General features: G+C 40.7%; 1 protein-coding gene across 1 annotated transcript; it reads right to left on the reverse strand.

The window, feature by feature from the left end:
- Positions 1–5,129: 5,129 nt before the first annotated feature.
- Positions 5,130–23,357, reverse strand: hoga1 (4-hydroxy-2-oxoglutarate aldolase 1). Its single transcript, XM_036940100.2, has 7 exons — positions 22,638–23,357; positions 21,032–21,160; positions 20,020–20,147; positions 11,834–11,968; positions 11,096–11,192; positions 6,579–6,712; positions 5,130–5,999 (listed from the first exon to the last, which is right to left on the reverse strand). The coding sequence occupies exons 1-7, from the start codon at positions 22,870–22,872 to the stop codon at positions 5,850–5,852; spliced, it is 1,008 nt and encodes a 335-aa protein (XP_036795995.2). The 5' UTR covers positions 22,873–23,357; the 3' UTR covers positions 5,130–5,849.
- Between the last annotated feature and the right edge of the window lie 1,024 nt (positions 23,358–24,381).

Raw genomic sequence — 24,381 nt, forward strand, 5'->3', positions numbered from 1 at the left:
TGTTTAAGTAGACGGCTGATGTTAAAGCCACAGTCTACCAGGGTAGAATCCTCCATGTTTCACTAGAAGGCTGATGTTAAAGCCACAGTCTACCAGGGTAGAATCCTCCATGTTTCACTAGAAGGCTGATGTTAAAGCCACAGTCTACCAGGGTAGAATCCTCCATGTTTCACTAGAAGGCTGATGTTAAAGCCACAGTCTACCAGGGTAGAATCCTCCATGTTTCACTAGAAGGCTGATGTTAAAGCCACAGTCTACCAGGGTAGAATCCTCCATGTTTCACTAGAAGGCTGATGTTAAAGCCACAGTCTACCAGGGTAGAGTCCTCCATGTTTCACTAGAAGGCTGATGTTAAAGCCACAGTCTACCAGGGTAGAATCCTCCATGTTTCACTAGAAGGCTGATGTTGATGCCACAGTCTACCAGGGTCAAATTCTCCATGTTTAAGTAGACGGCTGATGTTAAAGCCACAGTCTACCAGGGTAGAATCCTCCATGTTTCACTAGAAAGCTGATGTTAAAGCCACAGTCTACCAGGGTAGAATCCTCCATGTTTCACTAGAAGGCTGATGTTAAAGCCACAGTCTACCAGGGTAGAATCCTCCATGTTTCACTAGAAGGCTGATGTTGATGCCACAGTCTACCAGGGTCAAATTCTCCATGTTTAAGTAGACGGCTGATGTTAAAGCCACAGTCTACCAGGGTAGAATCCTCCATGTTTCACTAGAAGGCTGATGTTAAAGCCACAGTCTACCAGGGTAGAATCCTCCATGTTTCACTAGAAGGCTGATGTTAAAGCCACAGTCTACCAGGGTAGAATCCTCCATGTTTCACTAGAAGGCTGATGTTAAAGCCACAGTCTACCAGGGTAGAATCCTCCATGTTTCACTAGAAGGCTGATGTTAAAGCCACAGTCTACCAGGGTCAAATCCTCCATGTTTCACTAGAAGGCTGATGTTGATGCCACAGTCTACCAGGGTCAAATTCTCCATGTTTAAGTAGACGGCTGATGTTAAAGCCACAGTCTACCAGGGTAGAATCCTCCATGTTTCACTAGAAGGCTGATGTTGATGCCACAGTCTACCAGGGTCAAATTCTCCATGTTTAAGTAGACGGCTGATGTTAAAGCCACAGTCTACCAGGGTAGAATCCTCCATGTTTCACTAGAAGGCTGATGTTAAAGCCACAGTCTACCAGGGTAGAATCCTCCATGTTTCACTAGAAGGCTGATGTTGATGCCACAGTCTACCAGGGTCAAATTCTCCATGTTTAAGTAGACGGCTGATGTTAAAGCCACAGTCTACCAGGGTAGAATCCTCCATGTTTCACTAGAAGGCTGATGTTAAAGCCACAGTCTACCAGGGTAGAATCCTCCATGTTTCACTAGAAGGCTGATGTTAAAGCCACAGTCTACCAGGGTAGAATCCTCCATGTTTCACTAGAAGGCTGATGTTAAAGCCACAGTCTACCAGGGTATAATCCTCCATGTTTCACTAGAAGGCTGAGGTTGATGCCACAGTCTACCAGGGTAGAATCCTCCATGTTTCACTAGAAGGCTGATGTTAAAGCCACAGTCTACCAGGGTAGAATCCTCCATGTTTCACTAGAAGGCTGATGTTAAAGCCACAGTCTACCAGGGTCAAATTCTCCATGTTTAAGTAGAAGGCTGATGTTAAAGCCACAGTCTACCAGGGTAGAATCCTCCATGTTTCACTAGAAGGCTGATGTTAATGCCACAGTCTGTTAGGTTTATTGGTTGTATTTTGACAGGCTAAGAGTTACCACCGAAACTCTTTTGGCTTCCAAGAAAGAAAGAGAGACAGACAGAGACAGAGAGAGAGAGAGAATGAGAGCGAGAGAGAAGGAACGAGTGAGAGACAGTGACAGACAGAGAGAAAGATAGAAAGAAATGGAGTGAAGGAATGAGAGGAGTGAATAAAGGAGTAGAACGAGAGGAATGTAGCTGACTGCGGTATGAGCGAGGGAAATTATAGCTCAACTGGAAGGAAATAAAGAAAGAGGGAGGGATTAGAGATGGAGGGAGGGAGGGTAGGAGGGATGGAGGGATGGAGGGAGGGTAGGAGGGATGGAGGGAGGGTAGGAGGGATGGAGAGAGGGTAGGAGGGATGGAGGGAGGGTAGGAGGGATGGAGGGAGGGTAGGAAGGATGGAGGGAGGGTAGGAGGGATGGAGAGAGGGTAGGAGGGATGGAGGGAGGGTAGGAGGGATGGAGGGAGGGTAGGAGGGATGGAGGGATGGAGGGAGGGTAGGAGGGATGGGAGACTAGCTGAGAGGAGTACCAAGGGATACAAAGACATGATCAAAATATGCAAGGTTGTTCAGAGCTCTATGTTTGAGTGTGTTTGACCCTTATTCTGTAAAATCTGTCTCTGTGAGCAAGGAAAAGATCCTTCAGGGGTTTGAGTATATTCATATACAATCTGTATGGATACAGTGTACAGGGTCTGGGTGGGCTGGAGCCCCCATAGGGCTCTGGTCTAAAGTAGTGCCCTATATAGAGAATAGGGTGCCATTTGGGATGCAGACCTAAGAGTGAGTGAAAACAGCTCTGCACCCACTGAGAACTGAACAGTCAGTCAGGCATCTCAACACAGTAGGGGGATGGAAGAAGACAGGGAAAGAGGGATAGGGGAGGGAGGGAGGGAGGGAGGGAGGGAGGGAGTGAGTGAGTGAGTGAGTGAGTGAGTGAGTGAGTGAGTGAGTGAGTGAGTGAGTGAGTGAGTGAGTGAGTGAGTGAGTGAGGGAGGGAGGGAGGTATCTGGGAGTATTTTGAGCATGCTCTTAATCTAGAGTGGGAGAGAGAGAAAGAGCGAAAGAGCGAGAAAGAGCGCGAGAGAGACCGACAGACAGACAGAGACAGACAGACAGACAGACAGACAGACAGACAGAGAGAGAGAGAGAGAGAGAGAGACAGAGAGAACGTAAAACAGAGAGGAGGAGTGGAATGAGAAATGGTTGAAAGGGGAAATAGAGAAATTGAGGGAGAAAGAGAGATGAGGGAGGGAGGGAGGTAGAGACATTTCTCCATGTGTCATCATTGCCCCCTGACAAGTGCTGAGCAGTAGGAGGGAGGGGAGGAGGAGAGGGCAGGTGAAGCAGGTTTGCTGACTGGCCATTGCTTTGTGCTGGCTAGAGGAGTGGATTTCTACCCCCTCACCCTCCCTCCTTCCTCCCCCATTGACCCCATGCTCGTGTCGGGGGCAGAGAATCACATGCCAAGGGTTTACATCCTCCTTAATGGAGATTAGACGGATGCCCTTGATGCTGAACCATCCCAGCGTCGCCTCGCTGTTTACAGTGGGCCACAGCACCCTCGAGTGGCCAACAATGGGTAGTGAAGTTTCCACCTGGGTACAGATTCACCTCCCCCAATCCTAAACTTAACCATTACACCTGGCTCTGTGGAATGTTACCTTTAGATCTAGGTTAGTGCAGGACAGTGGCATTACACCTGGCTCTGTGGAATGTTACCAATAGATCTAGGTTAGTGCAGGACAGTGCCATTACACCTGGCTCTGTGGAATGTTACCTTTAGATCTAGGTTAGTGCAGGACAGTGGCATTACACCTGGCTCTGTGGAATGTTACCAATAGATCTAGGTTAGTGCAGGACAGTGGCATTACACCTGGCTCTGTGGAATGTTACCTTTAGATCTAGGTTAGTGCAAGACAGTGGCATTACACCTGGCTCTGTGGAATGTTACCAATAGATCTAGGTTAGTGCAGGACAGTGGCATTACACCTGGCTCTGTGGAATGTTACCAATAGATCTAGGTTAGTGCAGGACAGTGGCATTACACCTGGCTCTGTGGAATGTTACCTTTAGATCTAGGTTAGTGCAGGACAGTGGCATTACACCTGGCTCTGTGGAATGTCACCAATATATCTAGGTTAGTGCAGGACAGTGGCATTACACCTGGCTCTGTGGAATGTTACCAATAGATCTAGGTTAGTGCAGGACAGTGGCATTACACCTGGCTCTGTGGAATGTTACCTTTAGATCTAGGTTAGTGCAGGACAGTGGCATTACACCTGGCTCTGTGGAATGTCACCAATATATCTAGGTTAGTGCAGGACAGTGGCATTACACCTGGCTCTGTGGAATGTTACCAATAGATCTAGGTTAGTGCAGGACAGTGGCATTACACCTGGCTCTGTGGAATGTTACCTTTAGATCTAGGTTAGTGCAGGACAGTGGCATTACACCTGGCTCTGTGGAATGTTACCAATAGATCTAGGTTAGTGCAGGACAGTGGCATTACACCTGGCTCTGTGGAATGTTACCAATAGATCTAAGTTAGTGCAGGACAGTGGCATTACACCTGGCTCTGTGGAATGTTACCAATATATCTAGGTTAGTGCAGGACAGTGGCATTACACCTGGCTCTGTGGAATGTTACCTTTAGATCTAGGTTAGTGCAGGACAGTGGCATTACACCTGGCTCTGTGGAATGTTACCAATAGATCTAGGTTAGTGCAGGACAGTGGCATTACACCTGGCTCTGTGGAATGTCACCAATAGATCTAAGTTAGTACAGGACAGTGGCATTACACCTGGCTCTGTGGAATGTCACCAATAGATCTAGGTTAGTGCAGGACAGTGCCATTACACCTGGCTCTGTGGAATGTTACCTTTAGATCTAGGTTAGTGCAGGACAGTGGCATTACACCTGGCTCTGTGGAATGTTACCAATAGATCTAGGTTAGTGCAGGACAGTGGCATTACACCTGGCTCTGTGGAATGTTACCAATAGATCTAGGTTAGTGCAGGACAGTGGCATTACACCTGGCTCTGTGGAATGTTACCAATAGATCTAGGTTAGTGCAGGACAGTGGCATTACACCTGGCTCTGTGGAATGTTACCTTTAGATCTAGGTTAGTGCAGGACAGTGGCATTACACCTGGCTCTGTGGAATGTTACCTTTAGATCTAGGTTAGTGCAGGACAGTGGCATTACACCTGGCTCTGTGGAATGTCACCAATAGATCTAGGTTAGTGCAGGACAGTGGCATTACACCTGCCTCTGTGGAATGTTACCTATAGATCTAGGTTAGCTATAGAATGGAACGAGCTCATCTTGTTTCAACAGAAATAGCAGGACAACGGTAAGTGACGGTTGCTGGGTAGGTGGTCTTTCTCTTTATTTGAAAAACATCCTTCGGGAATATAAACAAACTGATTCCGTACATGTCTTTTTATTTCCTGCTGTATTTAATTCATGTCAAAGGGTGCGTCCCAAAATGGCAACCCATTCCCCTATACAGTGCACTACTATTTAACCAGGACCCATAGGGCTCTGGTCAACCGCAGTGCACTATGTAGTGAATAGGGTGTGATGTGGGACACACTGAAAACCCCTATGGCCATTACAGGTGGGAAGCCTTGGGGTAGTCCTACAGTGTTGACGTCTCTAACACACAACACCCTCACAACGGCCTCCTATATAGCAAGGCAGCAAGACCACTGATAGGTGAAAGGACTGGATTGGTTATTGCTTCCAACTATCAAGTCCTCTTAGATTTAAGGCCAGGAAGGGAAGGAAGCTATGCATGTATGAAACAGTCACAGTAGGTTGATGTTGCCCCTAACAACTGATACAGGGTCACATCTTTTCTCAACTCCCTAATGATTAAGGTTAGGACTGGGTGTAGAGTCACCTGATCCTAGATCTGTGGTTAGAGACAACCATATATTTAGAATGAGTAGAAAGGAAATCCACATTTAAGTCAATGATGCCATAATGTTCTACGCATTCTATTCTATGACGCCAACTTCAACCTGGAGCAAGCCCAGTCCCCTGTCTTCTACTCAGTCCCGCCCCCTGTCCCCTTCAGAGCCAGCCGTTGGTGGAGAAGTCCAGTCTAAGCTGCTGTGATTGGGCCTCTGAGAGCGGTTGAAGAGGAGAGCGACAGGTGCCACCGTGGTAACCAAACCACTCCATCGCCTGCTTGAGAGCGGGAACGCCAAACTTCCTGGTCACCTAGCAACAAAGAGAGGAGTGGATGGGGGGGTTATTTAGGGCTATGTAGGTTCACTCAAAGGTGTGCTGGACTCTATGTCAACTCTTATGTAGGGTTACATAGGGTTTATGTAGCTTGACTTACAGCAGTGTTGGGCTCTATGTCAACTCTTATGTAGGGTTACATAGGGTTTATGTAGCTTGACTTAAAGCAGTGTTGGGCTCTATGTCAACTCTTATGTAGGGTTACATAGTGTTTATGCAGCTTGACTTACAGCAGTGTTGGGCTCTATGTCAACTCTTATGTAGGGTTACATAGGGTTTATGCAGCTTGACTTACAGCAGTGTTGGGCTCTATGTCAACTCTTATGTAGGGTTACATAGGGTTTATGCAGCTTGACTTACAGCAGTGTTGGGCTCTATGTCAACTCTTATGTAGGGTTACATAGGGTTTATGCAGCTTGACTTAAAGCAGTGTTGGGCTCTATGTCAACTCTTATGTAGGGTTACATAGGGTTTATGCAGCTTGACTTACAGCAGTGTTGGGCTCTATGTCAACTCTTATGTAGGGTTACATAGGGTTTATGCAGCTTGACTTACAGCAGTGTTGGGCTCTATGAGGCGCTGCTGCAGAGCAGTGGCTTCTTCCCACCGTCCCGACACACACAGCTGCTCCAGCTCACACACCTCACGCCCCAGCACGTTGGCAAGCGCACACACACCGCCCACACAACCTGCAACACACACACACACACACACACACACACACACACACACACACACACACACACACACACACACACAAAGGGACTCTTGTCAGTATTATTGATCTGAAACAGCTTTAACACTCACATGTGACCTGCTCCTTCATATTCCTACAATTTGATTGACAGGTTATGGAAGCATATCTAACTGTAATGATTGGCAGTTGGGCCCTGGACCCTTGCGGTGTGTGTGTGTGTGTGTGTGTGTGTGTGTGTGTGTGTGTGTGACTGACATCCGTTATAATTTCCTCAAATATGCATTTTGATTGACAGCCATATGACACACCCCTTCCTTCAGCATCCTGAGGTCGATGAAGGAGCTCTGGATCTCAACAACGCAGACACACACACACACACACACACACACACACCAGATAACACATACACGCATGCACAATACGTACTGTACACATCCGCAGTACAGACACACCCACACAGTACAGACACACAGTACAGACACACGGTGCATACACACCCACACAGTACACACACGCAGTACAGACACACCCACACAGTACAGACATACAGTACAGACACACAATACAGACACACTCACAAAGTACAGACACACGGTACAAACACACCCACCAGATCCCAGTCACATGCCATTAGACATCCTGTACTTGAGCTCCTCCTCTCTGCAGATCATCTATATTACTGCTCCTTATAGGACACATCACTACACTCTATACTATATTACTGCCCCTTATAGGACACATCACTACACTCTGTACTATATTACTGCTCCTTATAGGACACATCACTACACTATATTACTGCTCCTTATAGGACACATCACTACACTATATTACTGCTCCTTATAGGACACATCACTGTACTATATTACCGCTCCTTATAGGACACATCACTACACTATATTACTGCTCCTTATAGGACACATCACTACACTATATTACTGCTCCTTATAGGACACATCACTACACTATATTACTGCTCCTTATAGGACACATCACTACACTCTGTACTATATTACTGCTCCTTATAGGACACATCACTAGACTCTGTACTATATTACTGCTCCTTATAGGACACATCACTACACTATATTACTGCTCCTTATAGGACACATCACTACACTCTGTACTATATTACTGCTCCTTATAGGACACATCACTAGACTCTGTACTATATTACTGCTCCTTATAGGACACATCACTGTACTATATTACTGCTCCTTATAGGACACATCACTACACTCTGTACTATATTACTGCTCCTTATAGGACACATCACTAGACTCTGTACTATATTACTGCTCCTTATAGGACACATCACTACACTATATTACTGCTCCTTATAGGACACATCACTACACTATATTACTGCGCCTTATAGGACACATCACTACACTCTATACTATATTACTGCTCCTTATAGGACACATCACTACACTATATTACTGCTCCTTATAGGACACATCACTACACTATATTACTGCGCCTTATAGGACACATCACTGTACTATATTACTGCTCCTTATAGGACACATCACTAGACTCTGTACTATATTACTGCTCCTTATAGGACACATCACTACACTATATTACTGCGCCTTATAGGACACATCACTGTACTATATTACTGCTCCTTATAGGACACATCACTAGACTCTGTACTATATTACTGCTCCTTATAGGACACATCACTAGACTCTGTACTATATTACTGCTCCTTATAGGACACATCACTACACTATATTACTGCTCCTTATAGGACACATCACTACACTCTGTACTATATTACTGCTCCTTATAGGACACATCACTACACTATATTACTGCGCCTTATAGGACACATCACTGTACTATATTACTGCTCCTTATAGGACACATCACTAGACTCTGTACTATATTACTGCTCCTTATAGGACACATCACTACACTCTGTACTATATTACTGCTCCTTATAGGACACATCACTACACTATATTACTGCGCCTTATAGGACACATCACTACACTCTGTACTATATTACTGCTCCTTATAGGACACATCACTAGACTCTGTACTATATTACTGCTCCTTATAGGACACATCACTAGACTCTGTACTATATTACTGCTCCTTATAGGACACATCACTACACTCTGTACTATATTACTGCTCCTTATAGGACACATCACTAGACTCTGTACTATATTACTGCTCCTTATAGGACACATCACTACACTATATTACTGCTCCTTATAGGACACATCACTACACTATATTACTGCTCCTTATAGGACACATCACTACACTCTGTACTATATTACTGCTCCTTATAGGACACATCACTAGACTCTGTACTATATTACTGCTCCTTATAGGACACATCACTACACTCTGTACTATATTACTGCTCCTTATAGGACACATCACTACACTATATTACTGCTCCTTATAGGACACATCACTACACTCTATACTATATTACTGCTCCTTATAGGACACATCACTGTACTATATTACTGCTCCTTATAGGACACATCACTACACTATATTACTGCTCCTTATAGGACACATCACTACACTATATTACTGCTCCTTATAGGACACATCACTACACTATATTACTGCTCCTTATAGGACACATCACTACACTATATTACTGCTCCTTATAGGACACATCACTACACTATATTACTGCTCCTTATAGGACACATCCCTACACTCTGCACTATATTACCGCTTCTTATAGGACACATCACTGTACTATATTACCGCTCCTTATAGGACACATCACTACACTATATTACTGCTCCTTATAGGACACATCACTACACTATATTACTGCTCCTTATAGGACACATCACTACACTATATTACTGCTCCTTATAGGACACATCACTACACTATATTACTGCTCCTTATAGGACACATCACTACACTCTGTACTATATTACTGCTCCTTATAGGACACATCACTACACTCTGTACTATATTACTGCTCCTTATAGGACACATCACTGTACTATATTACTGCTCCTTATAGGACACATCACTACACTCTGTACTATATTACTGCTCCTTATAGGACACATCACTACACTCTGCACTATATTACTGCTCCTTATAGGACACATCACTACACTCTGTACTATATTACTGCTCCTTATAGGACACATCACTGCACTCTATACTCCTCTGTAAACTGGTCATCTCTATATACCCGTTGCAAGACCCACTGGTTGATGCTTATTTATAAAACCCTCTTAGGCCTCACTCCCCCCTATCTGAGATATCTACTTCAGCCCTTATCCTCCACATAAAACACCCGTTCAGCCAGTCACATTCTGTTAAAGGTCCCCAAAGCACACACATCCCTGCGTCGCTCCTCTTTTCAGTTCGCTGCAGCTAGCGACTGGAACGAGCTGCAACAAACACTGAAACTGGACAGTTTTATCTCAATCTCTTCATTCAAAGACTCAATCATGGACACTCTTACTGACAGTTACGGCTGCTTTGTGTGATGAATTGTGACCAATGTTTGTACACCGTTTTGTGCTGCTGCCATGTTGTATTGGTATCATGCTGTGTTGTCATGTGTTGCTGTCTTAGGTCTGTCTTTATGTAGTGTTGTGTTGTCTCTCTTGTCGGGATGTGTTTTGTCCTATATTTTTATTTAATTTATTTTAAAAATGTAAATCCCAGCCCCCTGTGCCCACAGGAGGCCTTTTGGTAGGTCATTGTAAATAAGAATTTGTTCTCAACTGACCTACCTAGTTAAATAAAATAATCTATATTACTGACACAGAGAGAGACACAGAGAGACATACATACATAGAGAGAGAGAGACAGAGAGACAGAGACAGAGAGACAGAGAGAGAGACAGAGAGAGACAGAGAGAGACAGAGACAGAGAGAGCTAGAGAGAGACAGAGAGAGAGAGAGAGCTAGAGAGAGACAGAGAGAGAGACAGAGACAGAGAGACAGAGAGAGAGACAGAGAGAGAGACAGAGAGAGACAGAGAGACAGAGAGACAGAGAGAGACAGAGAGAGAGAGAGAGCTCTGTAGGACAGATACTGTATAATACAGAGACAGTATAATCTGACAAAGAGAACGACTCATTAGTCGTTCATACTCTATTATCTCTATCCCCTAAGGTTTTCAGATAGTCATACCTGTCTGCAGTACAAAGTGGGTTGGTTCTAGCTAGCGTAGGAGAGAAGTGATGTTTAGTACCCTACACCATGTGATGTAACGCTAAGTGATTACCAGAGAGGGAATTGAGATGGTCAATGTCAGTTCCAAGTTCTAGGTTCTATGTTTGTGGTTCTTAAATTCTACATTCTATGTCGTAGGTTCTAGATTCTAAGCTATAGGGTCTGTGTGCCAGGTTCTAAGTTCTTACCCACGGAATACGCCGCCATAAGGAACCCAGCGGAACCCGCCAGAACCTGAAAATCCTGCGGCTTCGTTTTGTGAACGATCAGAGCGATCCTGGTGATCTGAGGAACGACAGGAGAAAAACCCAGGGATGTAAAAGGAGAGAAACACAGTGGGGTGCGTCCCTATAGGCCCTGGTCAACTGTAGTGCACTATATAGGGAATAGGGTGGCTTTTGGGATGCCGCCAGCATGTTCTCCCCATCACTCCTCCCTGCTGTCAGGATGAGGACTGTTGTCAGGAGGAGCAGTAGGCCAGTAGTACCAAACAACTCTCATCACTAACTAACTACTGATAAATAAACAGAGAGAGAGAGAGAGAGAGAGAGAGAGAGAGAGAGAGAGAGAGAGAGAATGGAACGAGGAACGAGTTTTGACAGGTGAGAAGAGATACTTCAAAAGAGGAGATGAAGGGAGTTTTCTATGCAATATTCATCCCTCTCTGTTTTTGTTTTATTCTCTTGTCAGTCAAGACATGAACCACCGTTTCCAAATAAACATGAAATGCTGCGATGTTCAAAGGATAGAAAAAACAGAGAACGACACACACACACAGTGGGAAAACCCACAGGGGAAATCTGAAAACGTTTTTAGCAACCATCAGTCAGTCAAATCACTTGCAACAAGTCAGCACGGTCGGTAACTGATCCATCAATCAATCAAATAAATAAATTGTGTGTGTGCGTGTGTGTGTGAGGACTCACGTCTCCTCCGCTGTCCTTGAGTCCCAGAATGTTAGGGTGTTGGGCCAGTCTCACCACAGCATCAACAGGGAGGTCAAGACCTGTGTTAGCCGGGACACTGTACAGAACTACTGGTACTGGACTACTGTCTGCCACCTGCAGGGGGAGACAGAGACAACACCGGGTCCAAACACAACCCCCCGGCCCAGGCCATAGAATCAGAATAATTATGTATCTATTGAATTCTATTTCTATGGTACAGACTGTATATTAAAGACATGTGGAATATATGAACCTTTTGTGACTAGGGGACAGTATTTTCATTTTTGGAAAAATAACGTTCCCGTAGTAAACAGGATATGTTGTCAGGACCAGATGCTAGAATATGCATATAATTGACAGCTTAGGATAGAAAACACTCTAAAGTTTCCAGAACTGTTAAAATATTGTCTGTGAGTATAACAGAACTGATGTTGCAGGCGAAAGCCTGAGAAAAATCCAATCCGGAGGTGCCTCATGTTTTGAAAGCGCTGCGTTCCAATGTGTCCCTATTGAGCAGTGAATGGACTATCAACCAGATGACTTTTTCTCCGTATTCCCCAAGGTGTCTACAGCATTGTGACGTAGTTTTACGCATTTATGTTGAAGAATACCCGTAAGCGGCTACATTGCGCAACTGGTCACCTAATGGCTCCCAGAGTGATTCTCGCGTAAAATACAGAGGTAGCCATTATTCCAATCGGTCCTACTGAAAAACTAATTGTCCCGGTAGATATATTATCGAATAGATATTTGAAAAACACCTTGAGGATTGATTCTAAACAACGTTTGCCATGTTTCTGTCGATATTATGGAGCTAATTTGGAATATTTTTCTCAGCCAAATGTGAAGAACAAACGGAGCTATTTCGCCTACAAAAATTATATTTTTGGAATTGGCTATCTAACTGGGAGTCTCGTGAGTGAAAACATCCGAAGCTCATCAAAGGTAAACGATTTAAGTTGATTGCTTTTCTGATTTCCGTGACCAAGTTACCTGCTGCTAGCTGGACAAAATGCTATGCTAGGCTATCGATAAACTTACACAAATCCTTGTCTAGCTTTGGCTGTAAAGCATATTTTGAAAATCTGAGATGACAGGGTGATTAACAAAAGGCTAAGCTGTGTCTCAATATATTTCACTTGTGATTTTCATGAATAGGAATATTTTCTAGGAATATTTATGTCCGTTGCGTTATGCTAATTAGTGTCAGTCGATGATTACGCTCCCGCATGAGGGACGGGGAGTCACTAGAGGTTTTAAGACATATGGTATATATTAAGACATAAGGTATGTATTATATATAAACTTCTTGATACTACCCACCCTGCATGCGGGAGCGTAATCATAGCCTCAAACGAATTAGCATATGGTATATATTAAGACATATGGTATATATTATATATGAAGACATATGGTATATATTATATATTAAGACATGTGGTATATATTATATATTAAGACATGTGGTATATATTATATATTAAGACATGTGGTATATATTATATATTAAGACATGTGGTATATATTATATATTAAGACATGTGGTATATATTATATATTAAGACATGTGGTATATATTATATATTAAGACATGTGGTATATATTATATATTAAGACATGTGGTATATATTATATATTAAGACATGTGGTATATATTATATATTAAGACATGTGGTATATATTATATATTAAGACATGTGGTATATATTATATATTAAGACATGTGGTATATATTATATATTAAGACATATGGTATATATTAAGACATATGGTATATATTATATATTAAGACATATGGTATATATTATATATTAAGACATCTGGTATATATTAAGACATATGGTATATATTATATATTAAGGTATGTGGTCTATATTAAGACATATGGTATATATTACATATTAAGACATATGGTATATATTAGACATATGGTATATATTATATATTAAGGTATGTGGTCTATATTAAGACATATGGTATATATTAAGAAATATGGTATATATTAAGACATATGGTATATATTAAGACATATGGTATATATTAAGACATATGGTATATATTAAGAAATATGGTATATATTAAGACATATGGTACATATATAGACATATGGTATATATTATATATTAAGACATATGGTATATATTATATATTAAGACATGTGGTATATATTAAGAAATATGGTATATATTAAGAAATATGGTATATATTAAGACATATGGTATATATTAAGACATATGGTATATATTATATATTAAGGTATGTGGTCTATATTAAGACATATGGTATATATTAAGAAATATGGTATATATTAAGACATATGGTATATATTAAGAAATATGGTATATATTAAGACATATGGTATATATTAAGAAATATGGTATATATTAAGACATATGGTATATATTAAGACATATGGTATATATTATATATTAAGACATATGGTATATATTATATATTAAGACATATGGTATATATTAAGACATATGGTATATATTAAGAAATATGGTATATATTAAGACATATGGTATATATTAAGACATATGGTATATATTATATATTAAGACATATGGTATATATTATATATTAAGACATATGGTATATATTATATATTAAGACATGTGGTATATATTATATATTAAGACATATGGTATATATTATATATTAAGACATATGGTATATATTAAGACATATGGTATATATTATATATTAAGACATATGGTATATATTAAGACATATGGTATATATTATATATTAAGACATATGGTATATATTATATATTAAGACATATGGTATATATTATATATTAAGACATATGGTATATATTAAGACATATGGTATATATTAAGAAATATGGTATATATTAAGACATATGGTATATATTAAGACATATGGTATATATTATATATTAAGACATATGGTATATATTATATATTAAGACATATGGTATATATTATATATTAAGACATGTGGTATATATTATATATTAAGACATATGGTATATATTATATATTAAGACATGTGGTATATATTATATATTAAGACATGTGGTATATATTATATATTAAGACATGTGGTATATATTATATATTAAGACATATGGTATAAATTAAGACATATGGTATATATTATATATTAAGACATATGGTATATATTATATATTAAGACATGTGGTATATATTAAGAAATATGGTATATATTATATATTAAGACATATGGTATATATTATATATTAAGACATGTGGTATATATTATATATTAAGACATGTGGTATATATTATATATTAAGACATGTGGTATATATTATATATTAAGACATATGGTATAAATTAAGACATATGGTATATATTATATATTAAGACATATGGTATATATTATATATTAAGACATATGGTATATATTATATATTAAGACATATGGTATATATTATATATTAAGACATGTGGTATATATTATATATTAAGACATGTGGTATATATTATATATTAAGACATATGGTATAAATTAAGACATATGGTATATATTATATATTAAGACATATGGTATATATTATATATTAAGACATGTGGTATATATTATATATTAAGACATGTGGTATATATTATATATTAAGACATGTGCTATATATTATATATTAAGACATATGGTATAAATTAAGACATATGGTATATATAATATATTAAGACATATGGTATATATTAAGACATATGGTATATATTAAGACATATGGTATATATTATATATTAAGGTATGTGGTATATATTAAGACATGTGGTATATATTAAGACATGTGGTATATATTAAGACATGTGGTATATATTAAGACATATGGTATATTTTGTAATGACCCTGGGTTTATAAGCGCAGATATCGACTCTGCCACTGGAGCATGCTTTTGCGGCACAGTCGATAGCGCGCCGGACCTCGGGCTAGAAGGTCGAAGGTTCGAGACCTGCTCTCTGCTGTTTCATTACAATATTAAGACATATGGTATACACTACCGTTCAAAAGTTTGGGGTCACTTATAAATGTCCTTGTTTTTGAAAGAAAAGCACATTTTTTGTCCATTAAAATAACATCAAATTGATCAGAAATACAGTGTAGACATTGTTAACCTTTCTGATCTCCCCATCCCGGATCCGGGATCGTGAATACAGACTCAAGCTCATTACCATAACGCAACGTTAACTATTCATGAAAATCGCAAATGAAATGAAATAAATATGCTAGCTCTCAAGCTTAGCCTTTTGTTAACAACACTGTCATCTCAGATTTTCAAAATATGCTTCTCAACCATTGCAAAACAAGCATTTGTGTAACAGTATTGATGGCTAACGTAGCATTTAGCATTAGCATTCAGCTGGCAACATTTACACAAAAAAACAGAAAAGCATTCAAATAAAATCATTTACCTTTGAAGAACTTCAGATGTTTTCAATGAGGAGACTCTCAGATAGCAAATGTTCAGTTTTTCCTGAAAGATTATTTGTTTAGGACAAATCGCTCCGTTTTCTGCGTCACGTTTAGCTATGAAAAAAACCCTGTTTCCAGGATTGTGTAAATCTATCAGCAAGCTCATTAGCATAACACAACGTTAACTATTCATGAAAATCGCAAATGAAATGAAATAAATATGCCATCTCTCAAGCTTAGCCTTTTGTAAACAACACTGTCATCTCAGATTTTCAAAATATGCTTCTCAACCATAGGAAAACAATCATTTGTGTAAAAGTAGCTAGCTAGCTAGCGTTAGCATTTAGCGTTAGCATTTAGCGTTAGCATTTAGCGTTAGCATTTAGCGTTAGCATTTAGCGTTAGCATTTAGCGTTAGCATTTAGCGTTAGCATTTAGCGTTAGCATTTAGCGTTAGCATTAGCATTTAGCGTTAGCATTTAGCGTTAGCATTAGCATTTAGCGTTAGCATTTAGCGTTAGCATTAGCGTTAGCATCCAGCACGCAACATTTCAACAAAAACATAAAAGCCTTCAAATAAAATCATTTACCTTTGAAGAACTTCAGATGTTTTCAATGAGGAGACTCTCAGTTAGATAGCAGATGCTCAGTTTTTCCAAAAAGATTCTTTGTGTATTAGAAATAGCTCCGTTTTGTACATCACATTTGGCTACCAAAAAAACCTGAAAATTCAGTCCTCAAAACGCGAACTTTTTTCAAATTAACTCCATAATATCGACTGAAAACATGGCAAACGTTGTTTAGAATCAATCCTCAAGGTGTTTTTCACATATCTCTTCGATGATATATCGTTCGTGGAAGTGTGCTTTCTCTCCTGAATCCCAGGAGAAAATGCCCGCACCTGAAGATTACGCACAAATTTAGACAAAGGACACCGGGCGGACCCCTGGAAAATGTAGTCTCTTATGGCCAATCTTCCAATGATATGCCTACAAATACGTCACAATGCTGCCGACATCTTGGGGAAACGGCAGAAGGTCTAAGCTTATTCCTGTTGCATTCACAGCCATATAAGGAGACATTAGAAAACAGAGCTTCAGAAATTCTGCTCATTTCCTGTTTCACGTATCATCTTGGTTTCGCCTGTAGAATGAGTTCTGGGGCACTTACAGACAAAATCTTTGCAGATTCTGAAACTTCAGATTGTTTTCTTATATGCATAGTCGAGCATCTTTTTGTGACAAAATATCGCACTTAAAACGGGAACGTTTTTTATCCAAAAATGAAATAGCGCCCCTAGAGATGCAACTTTGTAAATGACTATTGTAGCTGGAAATGGCTGATGTTTTATGGAATATCTACATAGGCGTACAGAGGCCCATTATCAGCAACCATCACTCCTGTGTTCCAATGGCATGTTGTGTTAGCTAATCCAAGTTATCATTTTAAAAGGCTAGTTGATCATTAGAAAACTTTTTTTCAATTATGTTAGCACAGCTGAAAACTGTTGTCCTGATTACAGAAGCAATAAAAATGGCCTTCATTAGACTATTTGAGTGTCTGGAGCATCAGCATGTGGGTTCGATTACAGGCTCAAAATGGCTAGAAACTTTCTTCTGAAACTCATCAGTCTAATCTTGTTCTGAGAAATGAAGCCCATTGAATGTGAGAAATTCCCAAGAAACTGATACAACGTACAACCACTCCCTTCACAAAACAGCGCAAACTGACTCTAACCAGAATAGAAAGAGGAGTGGGAGGCCCCGGTGCACAACTGAGCAAGAGGACAAGTACATTAGAGTGTCTAGTTTGAGAAACAGACGCCTCACAAGTCCTCAACTGGCAGCTTCATTAAAAAGAACCCGCAAAACACCAGTCTCAATGTCAACAGTGAAGAGGCGACTCCGGGATGCTGGCCTTCTAGGCAGAGTTCCTCTGTCCAGTGTCTGTGTTATTTTGCCCATCTTAATCTTTTATTTTATTTCGCCAGTCTAAGATATGGCTTTTTCTTTGCAACTCTGCCTAGAAGGCCAGCATCCCAGAGTCACCTCTTCACTGTTGACGTTGAGACTGGTGTTTTGCGGGTACTTTTTAATGAAGCTGCCAGTTGAGGACTTGCCAAGCGGCCCAAACTGTTGCATCTACCCTGATTCTGTGTGCAATGAACGCAAGAGAAGTGACACAAAGGCATGGATGTTTATGGTTAGGTACATTTGTGCAACGATTGTGCTTTTTTGCCACGAATGCGCTTTTGTTAATTCATCCCCCGTTTGGCGAAGTAGGCTGTGATTCAATGTTAAATTAACAGGCACCGCATTGATTATATGCAACGCAGGACAAGCTAGTTAACCTAGTAATATCATCAACCATCTGTAGTTAACTAGTGATTATGTTAAGATTGATTGTTTTTTATAAGATAAGTTTAATGCTAGCTAGCAACTTACCTTGGCTCCTTGCTGCACTCGCGTAACAGGTGATCAGCCTGCCACACAGTTTCCTCGTGGAATGCAATGTAATTGGCCATAATCGGCATCCAAAAATGCTGATTACCGGTTGTTATGAAAACTTGAAATCGGCCCTAATTAATCGGCCATGCCTATTAATCGGTCGACCTCTATTAGAGAGGACAGCTGTTTTGTGTGAAGAATAAGAAGAGGAGAAGAAGAAGTAGTAGAAGTACAAGTAGTAGTAGTAGAAGTAGTAGTAGTAGTAGTAGTAGTAGAAGTAGTAGTAGTAGTAGTAGTAGTAGAAGTAGCAGAAATAACAGAAGAATAGTAAAAGTAGTAGAAGTAGCAGAAGTAGAAGTAGCAGAAGTAGTAGTAGAAGTAGAAGTAGTAGTAGAAGTAGCAAAAGTAGTAGTAGTAGTAGAAGTAGAAGTAGCAGAAGAAGTAGTAGTAGTAGCAGAAGTAGTAGTAGTAGCAGAAGTAGCAGAAGTAGTAGTAGAAGAAGTAGAAGTAGTAGTAGTAGCAGTAGTAGTAGCAGTAGAAGAAGTAGTAGTAGAAGTAGTAGTAGAAGTAGTAGTAGTAGTAGTAGAAGTAGTAGTAGTAGCAGTAGAAGAAGTAGTAGTAGAAGTAGTAGAAGTAGTAGTAGTAGCAGTAGAAGAAGTAGTAGTAGTAGTAGTAGTAGTAGAAGTAGTAGTAGTAGTAGTAGAAGTAGTAGTAGAAGTAGTAGTAGTAGAAGTAGTAGTAGTAGCAGTAGAAGAAGTAGTAGTAGAAGTAGTAGTAGAAGTAGTAGTAGTAGTAGTAGAAGAAGAAGAAGAAGTAGCAGTAGAAGTAAAAGTAGTAGTAGTAGCAGTAGTAGTAGCAGGAGAAGAAGTAGTAGTAGAAGTAGTAGTAGAAGTAGTAGTAGTAGCAGTAGAAGAAGTAGTAGTAGAAGTAGTAGTAGAAGTAGTAGTAGTAGAAGAAGAAGAAGTAGCAGTAGAAGAAGTAGTAAAAGTAGTAGTAGTAGAAGAAGAAGTAGTAGTAGAAGAAGAAGTAGTAGAAGAAGAAGTAGAAGTAGTAGTAGAAGTAGTAGTAGTAGAAGAAGAAGAAGAAGTAGTAGTAGAATAAGAAGTAGTAGAAGAAGTAGTGGTAGAAGAAGAAGTAGTAGAAGAAGTAGTAGTAGAAGAAGAAGTAGTAGAAGAAGTAGAAGTAGTAGTAGAAGTAGAGGTAGAAGTAGCAGAAGTAGTAGTAGAAGTAGTAGTAGTAGTAGTAGAGGTAGAAGTAGCAGAAGTAGTAGTAGAAGAAGTAGTAGAAGTAGTAGAAAAATCAGCTGACCTGTGTGAAGTGGTGAACCAGCGCCCTGCTGTCCATCATGCCCTTGTAGAAGCATGGTGTTACCACGAGAACCAGGTCTGCCCCCGCCCCCGCCATCCTCTCTGTCATCACTACTGTAGCTTTGGTGGCTGAGGGGGGGCAGGTGAGAGAGGGGGAGAAAGCGAGGGTGCGGGGGAGAGATCGGAGTGAGGGAAAGGTTAGAGAGGAGAGATAAGGGGGAGACAGAGAGAGAGAAAAAGAATGAAAGAAAGAGAGAGGGAGGGAGGGAGGGAGGGAGGGAGGGAGGGAGGGAGGGAGGGATCAGAAGGAATGAGGGACAGAAAGGAGAAGAAAGGATAAAGACGGAGAGAGCGAGATGGGAGAGAGAAAGAAAAGGGAGAAAAAGAAAAAGAGAGAGAAAGAGATTTATTCAGATCCATGTTTACAACACTATTCAATTCCATTAAAGGCCTTTATTGGCATGGGAAACATATCATTACATTGCCAAAGCAAGTGAAGTAGATAATAAACAAAAGGGAAATAAACGAGGGAAACTTTACGCTCTAAAAGTTTTAAAAGAACATAGACATTTCAAATGTTATATTACTGGCTATGTACTGGGTTGTAACATCTCTAGGTAGGCTAAGTGCACCATGTTAATGTCATGTTGTAACCTATACAATATAGGAAAGTGGCCATCCCTTTCAGTAGTTAACACTGGGGCATTACAGGGGCATGATGTGGTAGCAATGACTATACAGCCCAATAAAAGATTGTGTTATTGGGTTTATTGGACAACCATTATCAGCCAATAAAACCGCATGATATTAAAACTCTATAGCTGGGCTGAGAGGTAAAGTGTCTCCTGAAATAGTCAAAATCACAGTATTCACACTTCGCACATGAACACATTTTTGCTGTACAATTTGTTAGACATCTTTCATATGGTTCCTATAGGTGGTCATCGGTCAGTTACGTTAATGAGAGTCACATGGTCTCCTTCTCGGTCACACAGACTCACACAGGGCCTTACATTCACATCCGGATCCTGCCATGACCAGCTTGTCTGTGGGCAGTGCCAGTCTGACCCTCCTCACCACCTCTACCCTCTCCTCCTCCGCCAGGTACGGGTACTCTCCATTAGAGCCCTGCACCACCAGACCTGGAACACAGAACATCTTCATCATGTTTGCACCAATCAATCTTATGGCTTGGGGGTAAAAACTGGGGTGAAAACTGTCGAGAAGCCTTTTTGTCCTAGACTTGGCACTCCGGTACCTCTTGCCATGTGGTAGTAGAGAGAACAGTCTATGACTGGGGTGACTGGGGTCTTTGACAATTTTTAGGGCCTTCCTCTGATACCGCCTGGTATAGAGGTCGTGGATGGCAGGCAGCTTAGCCCCAGTGATGTACTGGGCTGTTCGCACTACCCTCTGTAAGGCCGAGCATCACTGCCTGGTACGGCAATTGCTCGGCCTGCGACTGCAAGGCACTACAGTGAGTTGTGTGTACGGCCCAGTACATCCCTGGGGCAAAGCTGCCTGCCATCTCTACTACCGCATGGCAAGCGGTACCGGAGTGCCAAGTCTAGGACAAAAATGCTTCTCAACAGATTTGACCTCCAAGCCATAAGACTCCTGAACAGGTAATCAAATGGCTACCTGGACTATTTGCATTGTGTGTGTGTGTGTCCCCCCCATCCCTCTTTTTACGCTGCTGCTACTCTCTGTTTATCTTATATGCATAGTCACTTTAACTATACATTCATGTACATAATACCTCAATTGGCCCGACCAACCGGCACATTGGCTAACCGGGCTATCTATCTGCATTGTGTCCCACCACCCGCCAACCCCTCTACCCTACTGCTACTCTCTGTTCATCATATATGCATAGTCACTTTAACCATATCTACATGTACATACTACCTCAATCAGCCTGACTAACCGGTGTCTGTATATAGCCTCGCTACTGTTTAAACCCTCGCTACTCTTATTTTCAAATGTCGTTTTACTGTTATTTCTTTACTTACCTACACACATACCTTTTTCGCACTATTGGTTAGAGCCTGTAAGTAAGCATTTCACTGTAAGGTCTACTACACCTGTTGTATTCGGCGCACGTGACAAATAAACTTTGATTTGATCCAAGTCGTGAAAGAACAGCGCCTAGCCCTGAAACGTCAGTATACAGGAAAACGCGACTGACCGTGGGAATCGGCCAGAGGGCACCAAACACCCTCCACTGGGGACTATACCAATATATTGTACCTTGCCTGCAAACGTGCACCTCTGTCGGACCTTGCCCCTGGGCCTGGCCCCTAACCAAATTAAGTGGCTGACAATCTATTTAACAAACGAGGCCACCGACACGACCACGGTACTACCTTCTCAACGCAATATATAGGTTTAATTGTCACAATTAGACTATAGGCTACTGTTAGGACACTTTCGTCGGGAAACGCAATATGTTTAGACTACATAGACTAATATGCATACAAAATAATGTATTATCTTCTGATCATGTCGTCTTCATTTTCATAATTTATTTCGATTTGCAAAGAAGACAGACAATACAACAACTTGAACCAGGACAAACCAGTCAGTCATTGCAGAAAATACTTTGTAAATTGTAATTACCTTTGAAAGGAATCTTTGCATACTTCTGCAGGTTTTCATCCAGTTTCTGATAGTCCACGTCCTCTTTCTGAGTAAACGGCGTGGCTATTGGCGGGTAGATCCCCCCGATGTCCACTCTCTGTCCAGCCGCCGCGCTTTGGGTTCGGCTCTGGGTCCTAGTTGGCTTCCACAGCACAGAGGCACCACGTCTACACACTGCTGGACAGACAGTTCGGAGAGTTTTGACACCGAACATTGTGTCAAATGGAACGGCTGTATTTTGGCTGCAGAAGCGGGTGGGTTGACAAGGTACGGTGGCCGACACCAACAGATGTTGCACAGACTATGCCAGCCCAGTTAATATGCAACGACGCTCTCTAAATATTGACAAAAAGTTCAGAGGGTTTGACATTTTCCCAGCTTTGGAAATCAGGTGGCCTTCCTCAGCGAGTTTAGTAAAACAAGTACGTTACCCATGTTTATTCTATGCGCTACAGGGCGAGTTGTGGGCTCCCAAGAATATAGGCCTAAACTCTACAAAGTTGCCGATCTCTATACACTTTCAGTTCAATATCGCTATTCGGACATTCTCATTTGCACATTGAATTAAGACATACCGGTGAATAAAATATTTGCATTTCAGTGGGGTGTAGGACCTAAGCAACTTTCAAGCTGGTTAGGCTGCAGCGCAGGCTTGCTTCAGTTTTGGCAGAGATGAAGAGGTAAGGAGAGGCCAGACTCGGCGGGAAGTCGGTCTCCCTCCAGCAGGTGACGTTGTTTCGCACACCAAGCAAGGAGTTTTTGTTTTTGTCGGTCAATGAGTGTCGAATTTGGTCAACAACAAACAATGAATGGCTTATTAACCTCCCGTGTGCTACGCGAGGTTTATTTGATTGAATAGACATTTTGAAACGCTTAGGTTGTTAGAGTGTGCTGATATAAGTAGCACACGTGACATCACCGCAATTTAGAGAAAAAACACTTTATATCGCAGTTGTCTCGAGATGGCTATGCATATTCATGATATGAGGCAAGTGGCATAGAGTCCTTCCATTGAACACAGGCGGTTGACGTCAACAACCATCATCGAATATTCAAAAGAGTATTAAAATAATGAGATGTAGCCATCCACTAATCTAAAGAAAGATGAGTATTTTTGATGTTTAGAAAAACAAACCTCAGAAAGTAGGCTACTTACCGATATGAGTGATAATGTTTTTGATCATAACGTTTCTTTGGAACCTGGGTGATGTCATTTATTATGAGGACAATGGATCATGAGTCTATAGAATATGTGATGTTACTACAGCTATGACCAGGGCTTCAATCAGTTATAGGTAAAGATGGATAGATTATCATGAATTATTGTTAGCACACATATATGTTGTACAATACCGCCGTCTTCTGGAGATTATGGCCGATATATTACAATCATGATATTATGACGACACACAAGACAACTCACACGTGATCCACGTTGAAATCCCAATAGTCCTAATTCACAAAATGATATTGCTTCACATGAGATTACTTTGCATAATGTCTTTAAAAATATACATATTATTAATGTTATCCTCAAACTATACCAGGTACTGGTTCTAGGTATGCTCTTAGAAAAAGGGGTTATTTGGGGTTCTCTATGGAACTTTTAGGGGTTCCATACATGAAGCAAACGATATAACCCTTTTTGGTTCTATATAGAACCTTTGTGTAGTCTGGAGGCATAATCACCATTCTGAGCATGGTCTGTGTGTCTGAAAGAGTC

This window comes from Oncorhynchus mykiss, chromosome 13, assembly GCF_057628025.1.
Source record: "Oncorhynchus mykiss isolate SJ-2025 chromosome 13, ASM5762802v1, whole genome shotgun sequence".
In the NCBI taxonomy this organism is placed as follows: domain Eukaryota; kingdom Metazoa; phylum Chordata; class Actinopteri; order Salmoniformes; family Salmonidae; genus Oncorhynchus; species Oncorhynchus mykiss.